This window comes from Elephas maximus, chromosome 25 (assembly GCF_024166365.1).
Source record: "Elephas maximus indicus isolate mEleMax1 chromosome 25, mEleMax1 primary haplotype, whole genome shotgun sequence".
NCBI classification, from domain to species: Eukaryota; Metazoa; Chordata; class Mammalia; order Proboscidea; family Elephantidae; genus Elephas; species Elephas maximus.
Window position 1 is genome coordinate 4,692,885 of NC_064843.1, and position 18,590 is coordinate 4,711,474.

General features: G+C 61.5%; 2 protein-coding genes across 4 annotated transcripts; both read right to left on the reverse strand.

Annotated features, from left to right (window-relative positions):
* Window positions 1-630: 630 nt before the first annotated feature.
* On the reverse strand, window positions 631-1,906 carry LOC126067812 (collagen alpha-1(XX) chain-like). Its single transcript, XM_049870060.1, has 4 exons — window positions 1,897-1,906; window positions 1,686-1,862; window positions 1,104-1,297; window positions 631-994 (listed from the first exon to the last, which is right to left on the reverse strand). The coding sequence occupies exons 1-4, from the start codon at window positions 1,904-1,906 to the stop codon at window positions 725-727; spliced, it is 651 nt and encodes a 216-aa protein (XP_049726017.1). The 3' UTR covers window positions 631-724.
* LOC126067599 (collagen alpha-1(XX) chain-like) lies at window positions 1,769-10,632 on the reverse strand. Of its 3 annotated transcripts, XM_049869671.1 has the most exons (13): window positions 8,915-10,632; window positions 8,533-8,688; window positions 8,188-8,304; window positions 7,725-7,880; window positions 7,255-7,374; window positions 6,540-6,704; window positions 6,159-6,326; window positions 5,770-5,939; window positions 5,269-5,402; window positions 4,804-5,114; window positions 4,540-4,679; window positions 3,657-3,786; window positions 1,769-2,222 (listed from the first exon to the last, which is right to left on the reverse strand). In XM_049869671.1, the coding sequence occupies exons 1-13, from the start codon at window positions 9,468-9,470 to the stop codon at window positions 1,978-1,980; spliced, it is 2,568 nt and encodes an 855-aa protein (XP_049725628.1). In that variant the 5' UTR covers window positions 9,471-10,632; the 3' UTR covers window positions 1,769-1,977. The 3 variants fall into 3 exon arrangements, with proteins under 3 accessions (XP_049725628.1, XP_049725626.1, XP_049725627.1); XM_049869669.1 differs by having other exon boundaries at window positions 3,657-4,679; window positions 4,804-4,893; window positions 5,273-5,402; XM_049869670.1 differs by lacking the exon at window positions 4,804-5,114 and having other exon boundaries at window positions 3,657-4,679; window positions 5,273-5,402.
* Window positions 10,633-18,590: the final 7,958 nt, after the last annotated feature.

The following is an 18,590-nucleotide window of genomic DNA, read 5'->3' on the forward strand; positions in this document are numbered from 1 at the left end:
GTGACTCAGGGATAAAACCACCCTGCCAAGGCATCTGTCCTTCTTCCAATGTCCTCTAGCCCCATCCCCACATTGTGGGTGGGGGTGGCAGGTCACTCATTCCTTGGCCTCCCCCCTGTACCCCTGCCACCCCCTGCCTGAGCCCCAAGGAGTGGTCTGGGCCTGAGGGGAGGTCCTGGGGGAGCCCTGAGGGGATCTACCTGGAAGGGAGCTGTCGGGGCTAAGCGTGGGGCAGGCTGCTGAGGGCAGAGGTCCAGGATCAGGGGCAGCCAGGCCCAGTGCTACCTCTAGGGAGCGCTGGGGAGGGACTGTGCCTCATGGGTGATGTCTGGCCCCTGCCTTGGGTCCCTGGATGGTCTCTCACTCCCCTGCTCACCCGAAGGCCACCCCCGGCCCCAGTCCTCACACCTTTGGGAAGGCACTGGGCAGGGGTGGCATCCTGTGGCTTCAGGAGCTCCCACTGTCTGCTTAGAACACACAGCAGCCTGGGGCTGCACCCCACCAGATGGCAAAGCCACACAGTAAGCCACAAGGAAGCCATTCTCGAGCCCAGGAAGGGTGCTGACTGTGGCTGCTGTCCCTGGGGCAGTGCGGCCCTGCCTGGGGCGGCAGTCAGGCCAAAATGTCAGGGACACCAGAGGGATGCTATGGTGTTTAGACATGACCTGGTGCCCACTTCCCTGGCTTCCAGCTGCTGGCTACAGAGTGACCACACTGACCGGGCTCAGACCCTCCCAACTCCAGGAACCTGGCCAGACTTGCAACCTTTGTGACTCAACTTCCCCCCTGCAGGCTCCGCATCACTGAGGCACAAGAGGAAGGCCCTGAGCCTGGCGAAGGCCTGGACAGTCCTGGCACACTCACCTGTCTGGCCGGTGGCTGACACAGTCATGCTCTCCCCTGCCCCATAGACAGCCGACACCAGGACCCTGTACTTGGTGGCTGCCAGGAGGTCAGGGAGTGTCACGTGGCTCCTGGGTCCTGGAACGGAGATCTGACCACACGAGGGCACGAGTCACATAGGCTGCCCCTTGCCACCTCAGCTCCCTCCTAGTCCTGCATTGCAACATCCCCGTAAGAGCCCCCGGACCCTGGAGGCCCACCGATGTCTCAGGTCCTGAGCTGGAGGCTAGTGCATAGGTGAGCCTGTAGTGGAGGACGTGGCCATGTGGGGGCGTCCAGCTGACCTTCAGGGTGTTGGGTGTCTCCGAGGCCAGGGCCAGGTTGGAGGGGGGACTCTGACTCACTGTGCAGAGATCACGAGTGGCAGAAGCTCCCCACACAGAGGAAGGTGCACCTGTGGCAAGAAGCCCACAGGGCCACAACCTACCCCATGGCCACTGGAGCCCAGCCCCCACCCCCCCAGGCCTCCACCCCAGCCCCTTTGCTGCCTCCCCACCCCACGCCTGGAATGCCTCTGCACCAAGGGCCCACAGCTCAGAGTCAGCTCCTGGGACTCTCTACCACCAGGTGATTTGGGCTTGAGCCACCCCTCCCCAGAACACCTGCCTTTGTAGGCTTGGGGAGGTATTGAAGACCAAGGGGTCAGGCCAGAGGGTGGGGGACTGGGGACACAGGAGACCCATGAGTCAGCAGTCATGGAGTTCAGGGTCTTGGGCCCTGGAGCTAGGTGAGTCTGGTCCCTCCAGGCTGCTCCTGCCCACACCGGCTGGGGGGTCACTTACAGGGGGTATAGCAGAGGGACACGGGGTCGCTTTGGGCACCATCACGGTAGTAGGCCAGGATGGTAATGTCATATTCAGCATTCCTTCCCAGGCCTGGGAGGACAGCTGAGCAGAGGTTCCCAGGCACAGAGATCTGAGGAGAGGAGGGACCAGTCTCCAGTGTCAGGGGGCTGCCCCCTCAGTGGGGAAGACTCACGTTCAGTTCCCCCGCTCACAGGCATCCCTGAAACTCAGGACTGGTGGTCCACACAGGGGTCTGTGAGGGGCTCTCAGTTAGGAGGGTCTCCTCCTGTCAGCCCCTGCCCCGCTCTGGGGAGCTGGGCGTGGGAGGGGAGGCTTCTCTGAAAGATGGGGTCCAGCTGTGGATAGGCCCCAGCCTCTGCCCGCCCCTCACTTCATGGGCCTTCCCATCACTCAGGGGTGTCCATTTGATTTGGTAGACCAGCACATCAGATGCTGCTGCGGCCGCCCACTCCAGCTGGACTTCATCCCCAGGCATCTCCATAACCGTCAGCTGGCTCGGGCTGGGGACTTTCTCTTGAAGACAAGAAAGGGACACCGGGGCTGGGGCTGACAATGACTGGGGTCCTAGTTAGGGGCTTGGGTCATGGTGGGGTCAGAGCTATTTGGGGGTCTGGCGGGGGTCTGGAGGGGTCTGGGGATGGCTGGGGGCTGGGGTCTTCCCACGTGTTGGTCTTTGGGCCAGAGGCCAGGTTCAAGTGGTCTCTTCACAATAAGGTGCTGGAAGGTGGGCACCACTCACCTCAGTAACAGGCCCAACACCAAGGGTCCCTATGGGCCAGGTGCCGAGCCCCAACACTTCAAATGACCATCCAATTAATTATGTTAATTGAGTGACCCAAATGTGTAATTAAACCATCCAGGTATTAATCACAGATAGTTTTATCCTTGGGTATTAGAACACAAAGCTGTCACTACATTGTCACCACCCCCGAGTCCCCACACCTCCCCCTCAGCAGTCCTGTGACCTCCAAGCTATCCCCAAACCCATTGCCATGGAGTCGATTCCAACTCATAGCGACCCTATAAGATAGAGTAGAACTGCCCCATAGAGTTTCCAGAGAGCACCTGGAGAATTCGAACTGCTGACCTTTTGGTTAGCAGCCATAGCACTTAACCACTATGCCACCAGAGTTTCCATCCACGCTATCAGTAACCGTATTTTATCTGTGGGGAAACTGAGGCACTGGCAGGAAGTTCTGCGTCCAGACCCAGCTCTCTCTGTGGCCCATGACCGGGCACGGAGCCACGGGGTGAGTGGGGGCAACCCAACCCCAAAGCACAGAGGGCCTGGGCAGGAAGGAGGGAGGAAAGGGGGGAGGGCCTCAGGACAAGTAGGGAATTAGTGATCTGATTCAGAGCCAGAATGGGTTACTGGAACATCTGGGTGGCTGTGTAGTGACCCAGAGACCCTGGGAGGCTGGTGGGAGGGCCAGGCAGGGCTTGGAAGCAGCGACTGATGACGCTGGGAGTCGGCCCTGTGCCCCACTGAAGGTTCAGGGGGCCGCTTGCCCCAGGTGACCCAGTAGAAACGTTCTCAGGCTTCCACTAAAGAGGGTTCCCTGGCATGGGCCCACGCTGAGGCTCACTGACACACACACCTGGACAGGCTGCCTCTTAGGGGACAGAGAGGCCATCCCAGCTCCCCAGCCCCCATAGCTCCCCACTCCCCACAGTGGCTACCGCGCCTCTTTGCTCGCCTTTTCCCAGGAGCCGCCGTGGGCTTGGCTCCAATCCACCTCCTGGAGGTGCCGCCGCCCCGGAACCGGCAGAGCCCCCGCCCCGCTCAGGCACCCTGCTGCCCGCGCTCCCCGCTCCTTTCACCCGTCCAGGTACCTGTCCCTACCAGCACAGGCCAGCGCCTGACACACCTGTGCGCAGATAGAGGCACCGCCCTGCGGGGCAGGAGGGCACGCCCCCCCGCCCACAGGCCCGCCCCCCCCCACTCACGCGTGGTCACGCGGCTGGTCAGTGCGGAGGAGCCGCCCCCGGGGTAGACGCAGGTGACGCGGACAGTGTAGGTGGTGGAGGAGGAGAGTGGGCCCAGGGTAGCCGAGGAGGCGTTCCCGGGAATCTCCACCTGGAGGCGGGCGGGGCGCGGCGGGGCTCTGGCAGGCGCCTCAGAGACTTTCCCACTTCGAGGGGCAGCCCCCCGGGAAGAGACCCAGGCCCAGGGCCACTGCCACGGTGGCATCCAGACCAGAACAGACTGCCCTGGCCTCCCCAACCCCCACCAACTGGAGACCACGGGCCGGCGGGGGCGGGACGGCACAGAGCCCAGATGTGCATGCGGTGGGACCGACCCACCCAACATCAACCCAGTGCGGCCTCTCCACCCCTTCAGTCCGCGCGTTCCCCTTGTCTGTCCTGTATGTGTGTCTGCTGCTGGTTGTCTCCCCCAACCCCACCAGACCAGCTGGCCGAGGGTTGTCTGTCCATGCTGCCCTGCCCCCTGGCACCTAAGCCAAGTCCCGAGGGGGTACTGGGGCGAAGGCACACTGGAGGGGGGCTGCTGGGTCCCAGGCCCCCCACAGGCACTGGGTTCCCTGTAGATGCAGGTTCTCGCATAGGTGCTGGGTCTTCCCATGAGTGTTTTATCCTCCTGTGTCACTGGGTCCCCCCGTGGGTACTGGGCTCCTTGTAGATCCTGGGTCTCCCCATGAGTGCTTGGTCCCCACATGGGAAGTGGGTTCTCCCGTGGATGCCAGGTCTTCACATAAGCACTGAGTACCCCCATAAATACTTCATCCCCCATGGGTGCTGAGTCCCCCTGTGGACGCTGGCCCCTGTAGGCTCCAAAATACACCCCAGGCGCAGGCAGGGCCTCCCTCACCTGTCCCAAGTGGTCACCCTTGCTGGAGATGTAGGTGGCCCGGCAGAGGCGTGCAGGCGTCTGGGGGCCCTCCCAGAGTACGCGGGCCGAGTTGTGGGTCACATTCTCAAAGTCCAGGTGTCTCGGAGGGGCCAGGGCTGCTGCAGAGCAGACCACAGCTCAGACGCTGGCGTCCCGGCCTGGGGTCCCAGAGTGGGCATCTTCAGGGTTGGGCAGCCCAGGGCACTCATGGGTCCTGGCCTGGACACCCCGGGCCTCGCTGACCTCGGACCCCCGCAGGCTCTGCACTGAGATGGCGTAGTTTCAGCCCGGCTCCAGGCCTTCCAGCAGCACCTCGGGCCGCCCCACCCTCACCTGGAGGGCCAGGAGCACAAGTGACTTCCCGCCTGCTCCACCACCGTCCGGCCACCCACTTCTGCCCTGCTGTACCTCTCTCCCCTCCTCCTCGCCCTTGGGAGGGGTGAGCAAACACTGAACCAGGTACTGGGTGGCACCAGGCACGTTCTGCCAGGTGAGGTGGATGGTCTGGGGTGTCACTGTGGCCAGGGCCAGCGTGTGGGGCCGAGACAGAGGCACTAGGGTGGTGGGTGGGCAACGGTCAGGAGGGACGCAGCACCGTCGTTCAAGTGACTGCCAGGAACAGCCCCGAGGGGCCGCTGCCCGCCACCGCTCTCAGTCCCTCTCACCAAGGGGCACAGCTCTGGGGGGAAACAGGGACACCTGCCCCACCTACATGTGGTTGCCAGGCCCTGGAGGCCCTCGCCAACCCCGCCTGCGTAGACAGGGAGCACGGAGATCAGGTACTCCGTGCTGGAGGTGAGGTTTCGGAGCTCCGCAGATGAGGTGGGTGTCTCCACCACCACCTGGAACAGGAGGGGCACCAGGAGCCTGGGCGCAGGGCAGGAGGGCTGCAGGGGGCCTGGGCCCTTGGTGCGGGACAGGAAAACTCAGGGAACTGGGGTGTGAGCTTGGGAGTCGGAGTCCTCGATTTGCTCAAACAAGTGTGGAGGGGCACGGGGCGCAGAAGCCAGGCCTCGACAGTTGTTCAGCAGTGTCACCCATCCCCCATCTGTCAGTCATCCAGCAATTGAGACGAGTGGGTCTCTCAGCCTCGGAGCCCCCGTCCGACTCCTCTTCACACACTCGAGTCCCACCTGCCCTGACTTGGCACAGGTGGAGACTGGGAAGGGGTCTGTCCCAGAATAGAGGGGGCAGAGGACCCTTACTTACCTCCCTGGGGGCACTGCCCCTGGAAGGGCGCCACACAATCAGGTACTTGAGGGGCGGCTGTGGGACTGGAGTCCAGGACAGGCGGATGCTGGAGCAGGTCACCGGGGTCAGGACCAGGCCAGTGGGAGCGGGGAGTGAATCCAGGGCTGGAGCTGCCGCTGCCGGTGAGACTGGGGTGGGGGAGGGGGAGTGGTGGTCAGCAGCCAGTGGGCAACTGGCTTTAGGTGCTCTCCTGCTCCCCCTGGTGGCCACTTCCAAGAGGGACAGGAGAGCCTCTCCATTCCTGGCAGCCCCGTGGCCCCTCTGCTGACAGGTGTCCCCCAGGTGGGGGCTGGAGACCCCTCCAAGCTGTGAGAATCAGCTGGTGGGGCCAGAAGCTGCAGCCTCACCTGGGTCTCTTTGCCGTGGGCCCCTGCCCTGGACATGATGGCAGATAAGGCGGCTAAGCAGACTGGACAGTGTGCCGAGCTGGGGGAAGTCCAGCACGTTGTGGACAGTGATGTCCAGAGGCTGCGATGCCAGGAGCCTCAGCTCAGCCTCATCAGCGTTCTTCACCCCTGGGAGGGAGGGAGGGATACGGAGAGGAGGAGGCTGCCCTGGGATGCCCTCTGTGATCACTGACCCTTCTACAAACCAAGCCCCTTGCTGGAGGCACCACGGTGGTCGGGGGCCACTCTAAGTCATGTACCCAAGACCCCTAAGCTCCTCAATGTCTCCCGGCCCACGTGAGAACTCCCACGTTCGCGCGGCAGCACTTGCGTGGAGCTCACCAACGGTAAAGACATCAGTACTCAGGCTCTTGAGGACACGGGCAGCAGTGCAGGCATCATCCTGGGACTTGCCATCTGTCAACAGAACCACCACCTTCACCGCCTCCACGCGGAGCCCGGCGGCAGGCCTCAGGTTCTGCTCCAGCACGTGGGTCAGGGCAAGGCCTTCGGGGTGCAGGACGGAGTCACAAGGGTGGGCACCTGAGCCCTCTGTCTACCGCATCTGTCCTGGCTCCCCTCCAGGCCCAGGTACCGAGAGGAGGGACGCCCCCTCCTCCCGTTGCAGGGCACCCCATGCCCTGGCCCTGCCCAGCAGGCATCACAGGAGCAAGAAGTCCTCGAACGCCCCAGTCCAGCCCTCAATGATGGGACGGGAGGAGAGGGGCGCTCAGCGATGGGAGGCCAGCCTGCTGGAGATCCCCAGTGGAGCTGCTTCCAGAGAGGGCCATGCCCACTCCCAGAGTGGACCCACCCAGAAGGGGTGCTCCAGTGGGCTGGGGGTGCGGACTCAGCCAGCTTCTATCAACTGAGAATCTGCATTTTGCCAAAGGTCAATAAGGGGTGATCATGACCTCAGACTGCTGGCAGGCACCCCGTGGTCAGGATCTGGGAAGGCGGAGCTGGAAGGCCCACGGTGGTCAGGATGGGGGGCTGGGTGGCATCCCGTGGTCAGGATCAGGGAGAGTGGAGCAGGGTAGGGGAGCCCCCAGTGTACCTGTGAACATGTTGCCTCCCTTGTAGTGGAGGCGCCCTATGGCGCTAAACACCTCCTCCTTGGTGCTGAAGGAGTTCAGGTCCCACTCCGTCTGGGGGTCCCCACTGTACTGAGTCAGGCCTGGAAGGAGAAGGATTACTGGCATGGCCTGAGGCAGGCTGCATGGCTGCCGGCAGGAGCAGGATGCACACCTGCCTGTGGAGTCCTTGGCCCCACCCCGGACAATTTTCCAGAAAGTCCTGGCTCAAAGCCAGGAGTCCCCTTGCCACCCGGCCAGTGTGGGGCAGTGGGTGGGCTGGGGCCAAGGGCCAGCTCTGCCTCCCTCAGGTAGTGGCCAGCCAACACCTGGGCTCTGGCTGCTGAGGGCATGAGAAGCCACTTCCTCCCGATAGCTCGCACACAGACCTGCTGGGCTCACAGAGGGAATGGACACCCACCTGGGGGCCTGGGCAGGGCGGGGCAGTACCCACCTACTTGGACTTTGTTGGGGTCAATCTCGAAGGGCGACACGACACTGGCCAGGAAGTCCTTGATGAGCTGGAAATTCCTGTGGCCAGTGCTCCAGGACCCGTCCACCAGGAAGACCATGTCCATGGGCACAGCGGGTGTGCAGTGGAATGGGGCCCCTGTGGGGAGGGGGGCTCAGTGGGGCCATTGCAGGGAGCGTGCAGCAGAACAGGGCCCCTGTGGTGCTGGGTGGGGCCAAGGCCACACAGAGCCCCAATCTGACCCTCACAGACACGATGAGATGGCCGTCATAGCTCTCTTTTCCAGGTGGGAAACTGAGTCATGGGCAAGCTGTCCAAGGCCACCCAACAAGGAACTGGTAGGAGGGGATTGGGACCCAGGCCTCTGCCCACGGCAGACAGAAAGCTCCAGGCTGTGTGCCCCCACCTGGCCCCTCACACTGGCAGGACATCCCCGGCCTCTTACCTGACTTCCTTCTGTCTGCAGCGGAGACCATAAAGTGGTGCTGTTTCTTGGGGTTCAGGGCCAGCTGTGCAGGGGCAGTCCCCTCCACCTGTGTGGGCTGCTCCTCCAGGGGCACTCCTGGAGGCAGGCACTGCTTGTCAGCTCTCACTTCTCCAACTCAGGCGGGATATCCACCCGGGATGATCTGCTCCTCCACCCCTGTGGCCTTGCTAGGAGTGACTCCAGGGGGTGAAGGACAAGTTAAGTAGAACTGCAGAGAGAGGTCAGATGTGAGGAAGAACTTCTGGCCATGTGCTGAGAAGACCTGAGCAGCTGTACTCCCTCCCTGCCCCGACTTGGACCCACCAAGGATGGGAAGGTCGTGGCTTGGGGCCCAGGCAACTCGGGGTTCCAACGTCGGCTCCAGGTCTGGGCTTCCCACCAGGGAGGGGGTGGGTTCCAGGGCTGCCCCCCATGGCCTCTGGCTGTTCCTGCTTACAGAGTAGCTCTTCAAATCCTTGACTAGGGGGAGAGGTGAGGGGCTCTCAGGGATGTGGGGCATGGGGGTGGCCTGCAACAGGTCCCTCCCTGTAAAGGCTCACCCTCAGCCTGGCTCACCCAGCCCCTGGGAGGTGGGCAGGGAAGGCCACTGCATGGCAGGCTGGGACTCACCCCCAGACCCTGGCCCCCACCCCAGAGTTGTGGGGGCTCCAGGGCTGGGATCAGGTCTGGAGGGTGCCAGACTTACTCACAAACTCCCTCCGAGCCAGCAGGACATGCCCAGAGCTGGAGAGTGCAAATATCTGCACCGTGTACTCCTTGGAGGGGCTCAGGCCCCCCACTGTAGCCTTGGGGGTCTTGGTGGTCAGCATCACTTCCTGCTCTGAGTCCCCTTGGGGGGATGGGAGAGCTAGTGGGTGAACATGGGTCTGGGGGGTGAAGTCCCTATGGTCCTTCCCCCAGCTCATCCCCACAGTACCCAGGGAGAGAAAGGGTAGGTCTTTGCTCCTGTCCAGCGGGCCTAGTGGGGGGCTGCACTCTGGGTAACGAGTTGAGAGAGAATTCTGTGGCAGTAAACTGGTATGTCCTTTGCAAAACCCCCCAGAAGAATTTGTCGCACATGAGAATCCATAAACCCTTGAGGTGCCCAGTGACAGGGGGACTCCACCACAGTGGGCAGGTGGGGACAGAGGAGGGGAGGAGCCCAGGTCTGGAAGGAAGAACCAGGCCTCCACCTGCCCTGGACAGCAGGGGGCCCTGTGACACAACCATGTCAAAAATGAACAGACGATTCCAAAGGGCATGGTTTGTCGCTTTCACAAAGGAAAGAGTAAGAGGAGATGGCCTTGAAATAAAGCCAAGAGACTGCAGTCAGACTCAGGAGGCACCTGGTGACTCTCTGGCTTTCAGACACTAGAACAACATGAGAGCAAGAAGACCTCACCCTGATCCAGGAGAAGAAAGCAGACCAAGTCCATCCGCAGCCTACAGTCCCTGCAGCCCTGCGCCCAGCTCCATACCCAGCTCCATGCCAGAGAGGCAGCACGGGCCAGGAGGACCACCTGCTCCCAGGGAACACTCAACTGTGCAAACATGGAGGCAGAGTCACCAACAGGTGTTTCTGTTGTCTATACTGCTGATCACTGACGTTCCTGAGCATTTGCTGTGCACCTGGCCCCACCCTAAGCGCTTCACGTGTATCAACCTGCATAAACATCACAGCCTGGTGATCCTCATTTTACAGATGGGGAAACTGAGGCACCGAGGACTAAACCACACAGCTATTATTGGTAGAATTTGGATTTGAACCCAAGCCCTCTACATCCTGAGGCCGTTGTACAGGTGTGTGATCAACAAGTAAATAGATTGCGGAATTCTCTCTCACACACACACTCTCATTCACACACACACATTCATATACACACTCTTACACACATTCACATACACTTCTGCTGTCACACGTACCCAAACTCGTACACAGTCATATACACACGACCACACACACATCCTTGTTCACACACACCGTCACTCACACACACTGTCACACACATACACGCATGATCACACACATATTTGCACACACTCTTACACACACATGCACTTTCCTGCATGCTGCCTCATACCACATCCCTCCTCAGACACCCCCAAATGGACTGGCCCTGGGACTCTGGGTTCCTGGGATCAGCATCAACCCCGTGCACATTTCCCCCTCGAGGCATGTCACTTCTTCCAGGTCCACCAGGACATTATTTCCTACCATCTCCCTGACCCCCCCACCACCCCTGCATCTCCACCTCATCTGCTACACGCTGGCCCTCCTGCATTCAGAGCCTCAACACAAAGACAGAGCCTAATCCTGCATGTCCCATGTGCTCTTACAGGCTCATTTTTTTTTTTAAAAGCTAAGTATTTGTTAAAAGATAGAACAGTAAATAAATACACGTGCCAGGAGCTTTGATGCATTAATTCAACAAGCACTCACTGGGGCTTTCTCCTGCTGTCTTTGCTTTGAGTTTTATAACCCCCCAAAACAGGCAGCTCTGCAGGGCACCCTGCTGGTTCACCCAAACAGATGACATTTAATGACAGCAGCCAGGTTTCTGCTTCCGGGACAGGCAGGTTAGGTAAATTAGACAACCCTCCTGCTGAGAGCAGTGAGAAAAGCTGGACAAAATGTTTTTTTAAGAATATGCTTGAATGCCGAGAACTAACAAGGCAGTGAAGAATTGCAAGGCCATGACCTGGAAGAAGAGGAAAACCCATGAAGTCAGCCCAGTCCTTGGGGCAGCTTTTACACTAGCAGCGTGGTGGGGCACTCTCCAGGGCTCAAGTCAGTGGAGGTGGGCAGTGAGAGAGGACAGGGAAGTGAACAGACCACGTCCCATGGGCACCATGCAGCAGCAGTGGGCTTGGGGACACTGGGATGTGATTGCCTGAGCTGAGCAGGGAACCACCGTGTTGGTCATCGGTATCCTCACTCCTGGGAGAGAGCAGGGGACCAGGGGGCAGCCAGGCAGAGAGCAGGGTATCCCTTACCTGCCATGGGCTTCACCTGCACCAGGTAGCCACGGCCACCGCCCTCCACCTCCCTCCACCTCCCTCCACTTCATCTGCAGCCTGTCCTCAGGCAGCACAGCCAACCTCAGGCCTCTCACTGCGGAGATGGGAGGGGACATCAGGGCCACTGCCTAGTGCCAAGCCGGGCTCCTCCCCGCAACCAGCTGTGGGGGCCCCAGGGGACCCAGCCCTGCCTGAAAGGACTTAGCATTACTGGGGGGAGGGGTCTTCAGAAGACTAGTCCTGCCCTAGGAACTGAAGCCTAGCCCTCTGAGGGGCCCAAGGGTGACAGGGCCGCCCTGGTGGCTTCGGTGGGAGTGCTGGGCACTGGGCCAACCTTGCAGCTGCCATCCCCGGAAACCTGCCCCAAGGCCAGAGGCACAAAGTCAGCTGTGCAGCTGCAGACCCCTCCCCCCCAGCCCCAGTTCTGAGGTTATCGCAGGGTGACACACCCCCAAAGGAAAGAAGCATGTGCGTCTGTGCTTGTTGGCGGCAGATGCATCTATGTACACGAGTGAGCACTCTGTGTGTGCCCACCTGTGGCCTCGCTCTGGGGTGAGGAAATCCCACCCCACAGGAGGGAGTGCTGATCCAGGGCGGGTGGTGTGGTTGCCCCAGGGGCGTAGAAGAGGGAGCAGCCCAAGCCCTGGGCATGGCTCACCCTGGGGTCTCTCCTGGAAAGAGGCTCAGAGCCCTGTGGCTCTTGGGAACCTTCCGGAGGCTGGGGGGAGCAACTATTTTTGAGAAACAGGGACAGAGAGGGCTTCTTCTGGCTGCACCCAGGGGCCCCTGGGTCACACAATGGAGGGATTCAGCCCACTCAGTGGCCCAGTGCTCCGGGATCCGTGGGCTGAAAGGCAGGAATGTCTTGGGGGCTGAGGGCGGCTATGAAAGCCAGCTGTGAGCAGGGCTGCTCCTGTTTATGAAGGGCCATCTGTTCAGGAAGGCCTTCCCATGCCCCTGTCTGATGCTTGGGATCTCGGAGCCTTGGTGAGGCAGTGAGGCAGTGGACAGACGGATGGACGGACGGTGGCCAGAGGGCAGGAAACGCCCCTCCAGCCGTGCCTCAGGCTTTGACTGAGGGCACACCACGCCCTCCCTGTCCACACTCCTCCTTGACCACTCGGCTCTTGCTTGCTCTCCACTTGACTCAGTTTCCCCTTGGGGTCCAGGGCCACAGCCTCTAACAGAGCCTGGAGGCTCAGGGAACCCCACAGACAGCCAGACCCACCGTGTCCGTGTCCTGGACTGAGCAGAGCAGAGCTGTGGCCTCCTACGGAGCTCAGGTACTTTTGAAGCATCAGGGCTACTCGCCTGGATGGCAAGCTGAGGCTGCGTACTGACCAGGGCCTCGGCCCCCAACCATCCAGCAGTCACCCCAACCCAGGCCCTGTGTGGAGTCCCCTCAGAGCCAAAGGAGCAGACAGGCCACCCTGCGACCATCAGCAAGGTGGTCCCACACTGACAGTGGGCATGAGCTGCTGCGGCAGGGCTGAGCCAAAGTGTGTGGACCACCAGCCGCACTTCCTGGGGGAGGGAGAAGCCAAAAGGGGCACCTTTGCCTTTGACACTAGATTTAGGCCATTTTTGTCCCTACGGTGGGGCTGCACCTGGCCAGGCTGCCTGGGTGAGGCCCCGGGTGATGGGGGCAGCTAGGTCCCTAGAAGCATGGGCCCGTCCTTACCTTGGCACTGCCCCATGCCCAGGGCAGCCCCCAGCCACAACCAGAGGTAGAAGCAGAGATTCATGGTGCTCAGCCTGCAGGAACAGGGAAGGTCATTCACCCACCTGTCCCCTCAGTGGGTACCCCCAAACACATCTGCAGGTGGCCAAAGACCTGCTATCTGTTGTCTAGAAAACACTGCACCCCACAGCCGCCCTCACAAACCCCAGTGCTGGAGATGCCTCAGCTTCTCACAGCTGGAGGGCTCAGGGTCTGCTAATATGACCATGACCGTGTCCCCTGCCACCCCCCCCCGCCCCCACCACATGCAGTCAAGCCCACTGAAGGGGAGACTTGGGTCCTCCCACGGCCCTGCATCTGTGAGCCCGATCCCAAACGCTAACCCTGCACTGGGAGCCCCAGGTGAAAGTCTGAAGACTCCCTCATTTGAAGATCTGGGTGTCCCAGGTCCTGAGTGACCACCCCCACCCAGCTGGACACTGAGAACCCGCCCCCCATGTGTGCTCAGGCACTCCCCTCCTCACAGCCTTTGTCCCCAGCTGGCCCCAGGGGTGGGCCACTTGGGGGCGGCACGCCTGTGGGGGTGCCTCCCAGGTCTCTCTCCTGGTCCCAGCCCTCCTGACCCACCCAAGACCTGGCCTGACAGGCGGGACCCCACCAGGGCCTCAGTGGTCACCACCTTGAGCACAAGTTCTCTGTGCCACACCATCCTCCTCACTCTCTACCCCCCAGGAGTGTGCTATGTCCTGAAACCCCCAGAAGGCCAGTGAATGGCCCGGGGCAGCCACACCACTCCATTTTCCCAGGTCCCCTGTTACCCCGGGTCCCACATCCTCCCTGGTCTCCCCCAACCCCCAGGCCCCACCCGTTCCCCTGTCCCCTCAGTCCCCCATCCACCTGGGTCCACAGTCTCCCCCAGGTCCCCTGCCCACCCAGGTCCCCTGTCCTCCCCATGTACGGGCCCATTTCCCACCAGAGGGGTCAAGGTCATCCTGGATCACAGACCTACTGAACCAGGACCAAGCCCCACTGCCGCCTCCTTCTCCTCCTCCTGGGATGGGCCAGCTCTAGCCACGGGGTGGCTGGGCTTTATGTGAGAATGCATCACTGCCCCAGCCCACTCTTGGCACCCTCCTCTCCCCGCCCCGCATAAGCCCGGCCCTGCCCTGAGAGAGGCAGAGGCCCCAGGCAGGACCACTACACAGCAGAGAGGGAGCAGGTGGGGGCCATAGTCTGGAGAAGCATCAGCACCCTCTTCACATGTCCCAAAAGGGGTCACGAGAATGCAACTCAGGGCCGATGGCCAGGGTGACCTGGGCACTGGCCTGGGGTGTGGGGCACTGGGAGATCCACTTGGGCCATGCTTGTCTTAAGCCTGGCTGCCACCGGGGTCTCTGGGTCCACACTCCAGCTACACGAGGAGTCTCTTGCAGCTGGGAGGCAACATGTGGCCCCTGGGGACAAGGAGACCACACCAGCCTTGGCTCACTCCCTACTCCTCCAGCATCACCCCAGGGCCAGGCTGCAGCACCCCAAACCCCAGCACACGGCCTCCTGGGAGTCCACCCCTGCACCACCCACTTCCCCAGAACCCCTACTATGCGGCTTGGCCAAGCACTGCCCACCCACTGAGCTTGGCCAGCCCCGGATGACCAGTGTTGCCAGGTGGTGGGCAGACGGGACTCCCTGACCTGGGAATGCTTTGGGGGCTGCAGAAGGGGCCAGCCCTCCCAGCAGCACGCATTATTGGCCCAACGGACAGGCTGCTGACTCTGCTGGGACGCCCTCGCTGGTCAGCGCTGGGTGTAGACAGGGGACTTGGTTTGTCCCCAGACCATGCACCCAGGGCAGCGGGAGATGGATGTTCTGGCTGGGCCAGTAGGCTGTTAGTGTCTGTGGCAGCAAGCATTTCGGACACCCAGTGGAGTCCCCTTCTCCAAGCTGGTACACCTGTCCCCCTACCGGGGACTGCTCACAGCCATGCCCTTCTCCAGAGCGCATCTGGCGGTTGTGGAAGGTCACACGTGGCCCCTCCCGTGACTGTGGCTGAAAAGGTGGTACAGCTCATCTGAGGCAGCACCTGTCAATCACACTGAGAGCCCCACCCCTGTCCTGCCTGTTCCCTGAGACCCCCAAACCACCTTGGCTCTGCATCAGGTGTTCCCTGCTCTGCCAGCCTTGGCTCTGCTCTGGGCTCAGCTTCCACAGGCAGAAGGTGCTTTGGGGGCAACCTGTTGCCATCCAGTCAACTCTGACTCATAGAGACCCTACAGGACAGAGTAGAACTGCACCATAGCGTTTCCAAGGAACGGCTGGTGGAGTCAAACTGCAGACCTTTCGGTTAGCAGCCATAGCTCTTAACCAGCTCACCACCAGGTTTCCTAATTAGTGTAGGGTGTATCTTAACACTGTGCCTAGGCCCACCTCCACATGCAGGGGCCTTTGGAGGCCCAAGCTGGGGAATGAGCCGTAGGTGGCTCGGGGGGCCGGCGGGCCAGGTTGGTTCATGGTAGTAGTCTGGAAGGATGAGGTGAAGCCCAGCCACCCCCACGCTCCCCATGGCCCCCAGCTGGATGAGATGATAAAGACAGCTCTACCCCAGGTCACCCAGGTGCCTGTCTACCCTGCTTGCCCTGGTGAGAAGTCCAGGGAGGGACTGGCAAGCCCCACATCTCCTGCCACCTTCATAACCACTGCCTGGAGGACACAGGGCAAAGAAAGCTTCATGGCTTGCCATAGTCTTGGGGCCTTAGAGCCTAAGACCCCCACAGACTCTCGCGGGGACCTTGCGATGCCAGATCTGGTGAGGATGGCCCTGGGGCCTGGGTGAGCCCGACAGCACCTGCAGACCTGCGCCATGGCCAGCAGAGGTCGCGTGGGCCAGCCTGACTGGAACAGGTTCCTTTGCTGCCCAGGGGTCAGGCACGAGCACAGGTGTGTGTCACAGGTGAACCTGGGAACATGTGTGCGCACCCTCACATGCGTGCATGGAGGGCAGAATCTGCCGGTCAGTCCTCAGCACTCCTGGCCCAGCTGGACTGTGAGCTCCTTTAGGGCAGGGACCCCGCCTGCCTCGGTACCCCTGCTGCCCTGCTCTGTAGAGGCACTCCATATCCGTAATGTCCCCAGTCCCTCGGGAGACTGCTGGTGTTGCACCCACTTCACAGTGAGGATCATGGGGCTAACAGCAGAGGTGACCTGCCCACCGTCACAGATCAGAAAGGGTGAAAAAGTCTGTTCAGGCTTCCCCTGTGCCCCAGCCTGCCCCACGCCCCCACCCTGGGGCACTTTCCCCACCACCCGCATCAGGTCTTTGGGAGACGTTTCCCTATCCCAGTAACCTGGCTCAACAGGCACTAGGGATGGGGCACAGGCCTGCAGTCCCCCATTAACTACTATCCCCCCCTACAGCAGCCAGCCGCCCCCTCATGGCTCCCCTGCCCCCCAGGTCCCAGATAGAGCAGACAGGCCCATTTCCTGAGCCCCACGCTCCTGGAAACCTGCTCCACTTTCTGCCCACCCCATCTGGCCCCCAGAGAGCTCCGTCCAGCCAGCGTTGAGCTGAGGAGCCCCTGATCCAGGCCAAGGAAACCTGGGCCTGTGTTCCCTCCTTGCTGGGTCACCCTGACCCATGGCTGTCCTGTGCTGGCTCCCTGGAAGGCCTGACCCTTGAGGCCCTGTGGTGCCAGGTCAAGGCTGTTGGAAGCAGGCAAGGGCCACAATGGCTCGTAATACCCACACCCCCAGCACCCCATTGTTCGGGGCGGGGGGGCGGGTGGTGGAGCAGGAAAAGTCTGTGCACGCCCTTCACGTGCAGTCTGCGTTGGTGACAGCCCTTTCGGAACTGATCGAGGACTTGGCTGCTTCTGTGTTTTATTGTGACAGTCTACTCAACCCCACTCACGCAGTAGGAGACACCAGTCACCAGGCTGCCATCACAGATACCTTGGACAGCCCCATAGAGGAGGGTGCCCTTGCCTACCAGGAGAGGCATCTCAGACCCCCACACCCTGGCATTCCCAAGTCGGGTCTGGAGGCCACTTTGGAGTGCCAAAGTATGTGCTTCAAACCTTCCTGGTGTGGCAAGTTTGAAAACAGTCCTTCCTTCTGCTGAGGGCACCGGGCAAAGGGAGATAAGTGTTGAACACAGCCCCCAACCTGGGCAGACGGGGACCCAGCAGACTAGGACACACAGGTCACCAGCGTTGTTCATGCTTGATCGCAAGAGCTGTGGACACCAGCACGCTTCTGAACTTTGGAGCTGACAGGAGCCCCCCCAGAGACCCCAGCTCCACTGCCTATCAGAACCGCCTTAATGGGGCTCAGACAACTGGCACCAATGGGCATCTCAAGTGGCCTCAGTTGTCTCTAGTGCCCACAAGCCCCAGCTCCCAGCAAGGCCCTCCCCATGTGCTCAGCTCGCCTGCATGCTTCAGGCTGACTTTGGACCCAGGCAGACAGGCTGTGAACAGCGTGTTGGCCTTCCGTCTGCCCGCCAGCATCCCGTCCCCACCAGCCTACACAACAGGCCACGGTCAAAGTCAGGGGCATCCACACAGGACATTGTGCCTCCCCTTCTGACAAAAAGAAAACTGGAGCTCTGGGCCACCTGCACCAGCCACTCAGTCACTCCCAGCTCAGCGACATTCAGGAGGTACACAGGGCCCCACCCCCGTGGGCTCCTCTCACGGTGTGCTGCAAGGCATGGGCAGACCCTTGATCCACAGTCCAGTCTGACCCTGAGGGAACAAGAATCCAAGACTCCCCAAACGTAAGGCTGTTGTCACGGGGTCTGTGGGCACCACAGCAGGACCAGTGTGCAGGCTGCAAGGGCACAGGCGTGATGGGCACAACACACCCCGGGCCTTGTGAGGAGCAGACGGCACACGAAGCACGGCTCCCAGACTAGCACACCACGCCAGGACCGAGAGCACGTGTTGCACACACAAAAGGCATGCAGAGCACGCAGCATGCCAGCACCTGCAGCCGTGTCAACACCATGACAAGCACACCTTACCCCGGTGCCACATGGACACCAGGCAGCACACAGACACAGCAGCTGGGTCTCTGCCCTGGGTCACGCACGCAGTGAAACCCTTGTCGCAAGGGGAGGGAAGGTTCTGGAAAAGCGCTAGCCCTCCCCCTGCAGCTGTAAATGTGGTGCTCTAGGAGGGGAGGGAAGGGAGGAAGACGGGGCAGCAGGCGCCTTCAAAGATGCCAAGCAGCAGGAGCTGGGGTGGCATTGAGTAGCCAAGTGCAACTCTCAGACACCCCAGTGACCAGGCCTAGGCAGGCAGGGACCGGCACGGGGCCGGATGACGCATTCCTCCAGGCGCTGAGAGCTGAGCCAGCGGGCAGTCCTCCTGCCTAGGAGAGGCTCTCGGGGGACGGTGACCAGAGGGCTCCCAGTAGCCTCCTGCCGTGAACATCCTGGAGAAGGAAAGCCCTGCAGCAGCGCCGCCCCCCCGCTTCTTCCTCCTTTGGCCCATGTGACAGGGCTGTGCCAGTTCAAGAGGAGGGCCGGGGGCCAGGGGTCAGGCTGGGCTCCTGCACATAATGAGAGTGGCAGGGCTGGGGTCCAGGCTCTGTGCACGCAGGGTGCTTCCCTTCCGAGCGGCTGGGGCACTCTGGGGGATACCACACAGCAATCTTCAGAGCAAATACAGGGCCAGGCACCAGCATG

What these genes read in the sequence shown, in the direction of transcription:
- LOC126067812 (XM_049870060.1), bottom strand. An exon ending in GTCCCTCTGCTATACCCCCT is followed by an intron (nt 1,298 to 1,685) that starts GTAAGTGACCCC and finishes TTCTTGCCACAG; the next exon opens with GTGCACCTTCCTCTGTGTGG. An exon ending in GCTCAGGACCTGAGACATCG is followed by an intron (nt 995 to 1,103) that starts GTGGGCCTCCAG and finishes TCGTGTGGTCAG; the next exon opens with ATCTCCGTTCCAGGACCCAG.
- LOC126067599 (XM_049869669.1), bottom strand. Translation starts at nt 9,470, where the DNA reads ATGCCCTTTGGAATCGTCTGTTCATTTTTGACATGGTTGTGTCACAGG. An exon ending in GGCTCGGAGGGAGTTTGTGA is followed by an intron (nt 8,689 to 8,914) that starts GTAAGTCTGGCA and finishes CTCTCCCCCTAG; the next exon opens with TCAAGGATTTGAAGAGCTAC. An exon ending in GACCAGCCGCGTGACCACGC is followed by an intron (nt 2,223 to 3,656) that starts GTGAGTGGGGGG and finishes CTTGTCTTCAAG; the next exon opens with AGAAAGTCCCCAGCCCGAGC.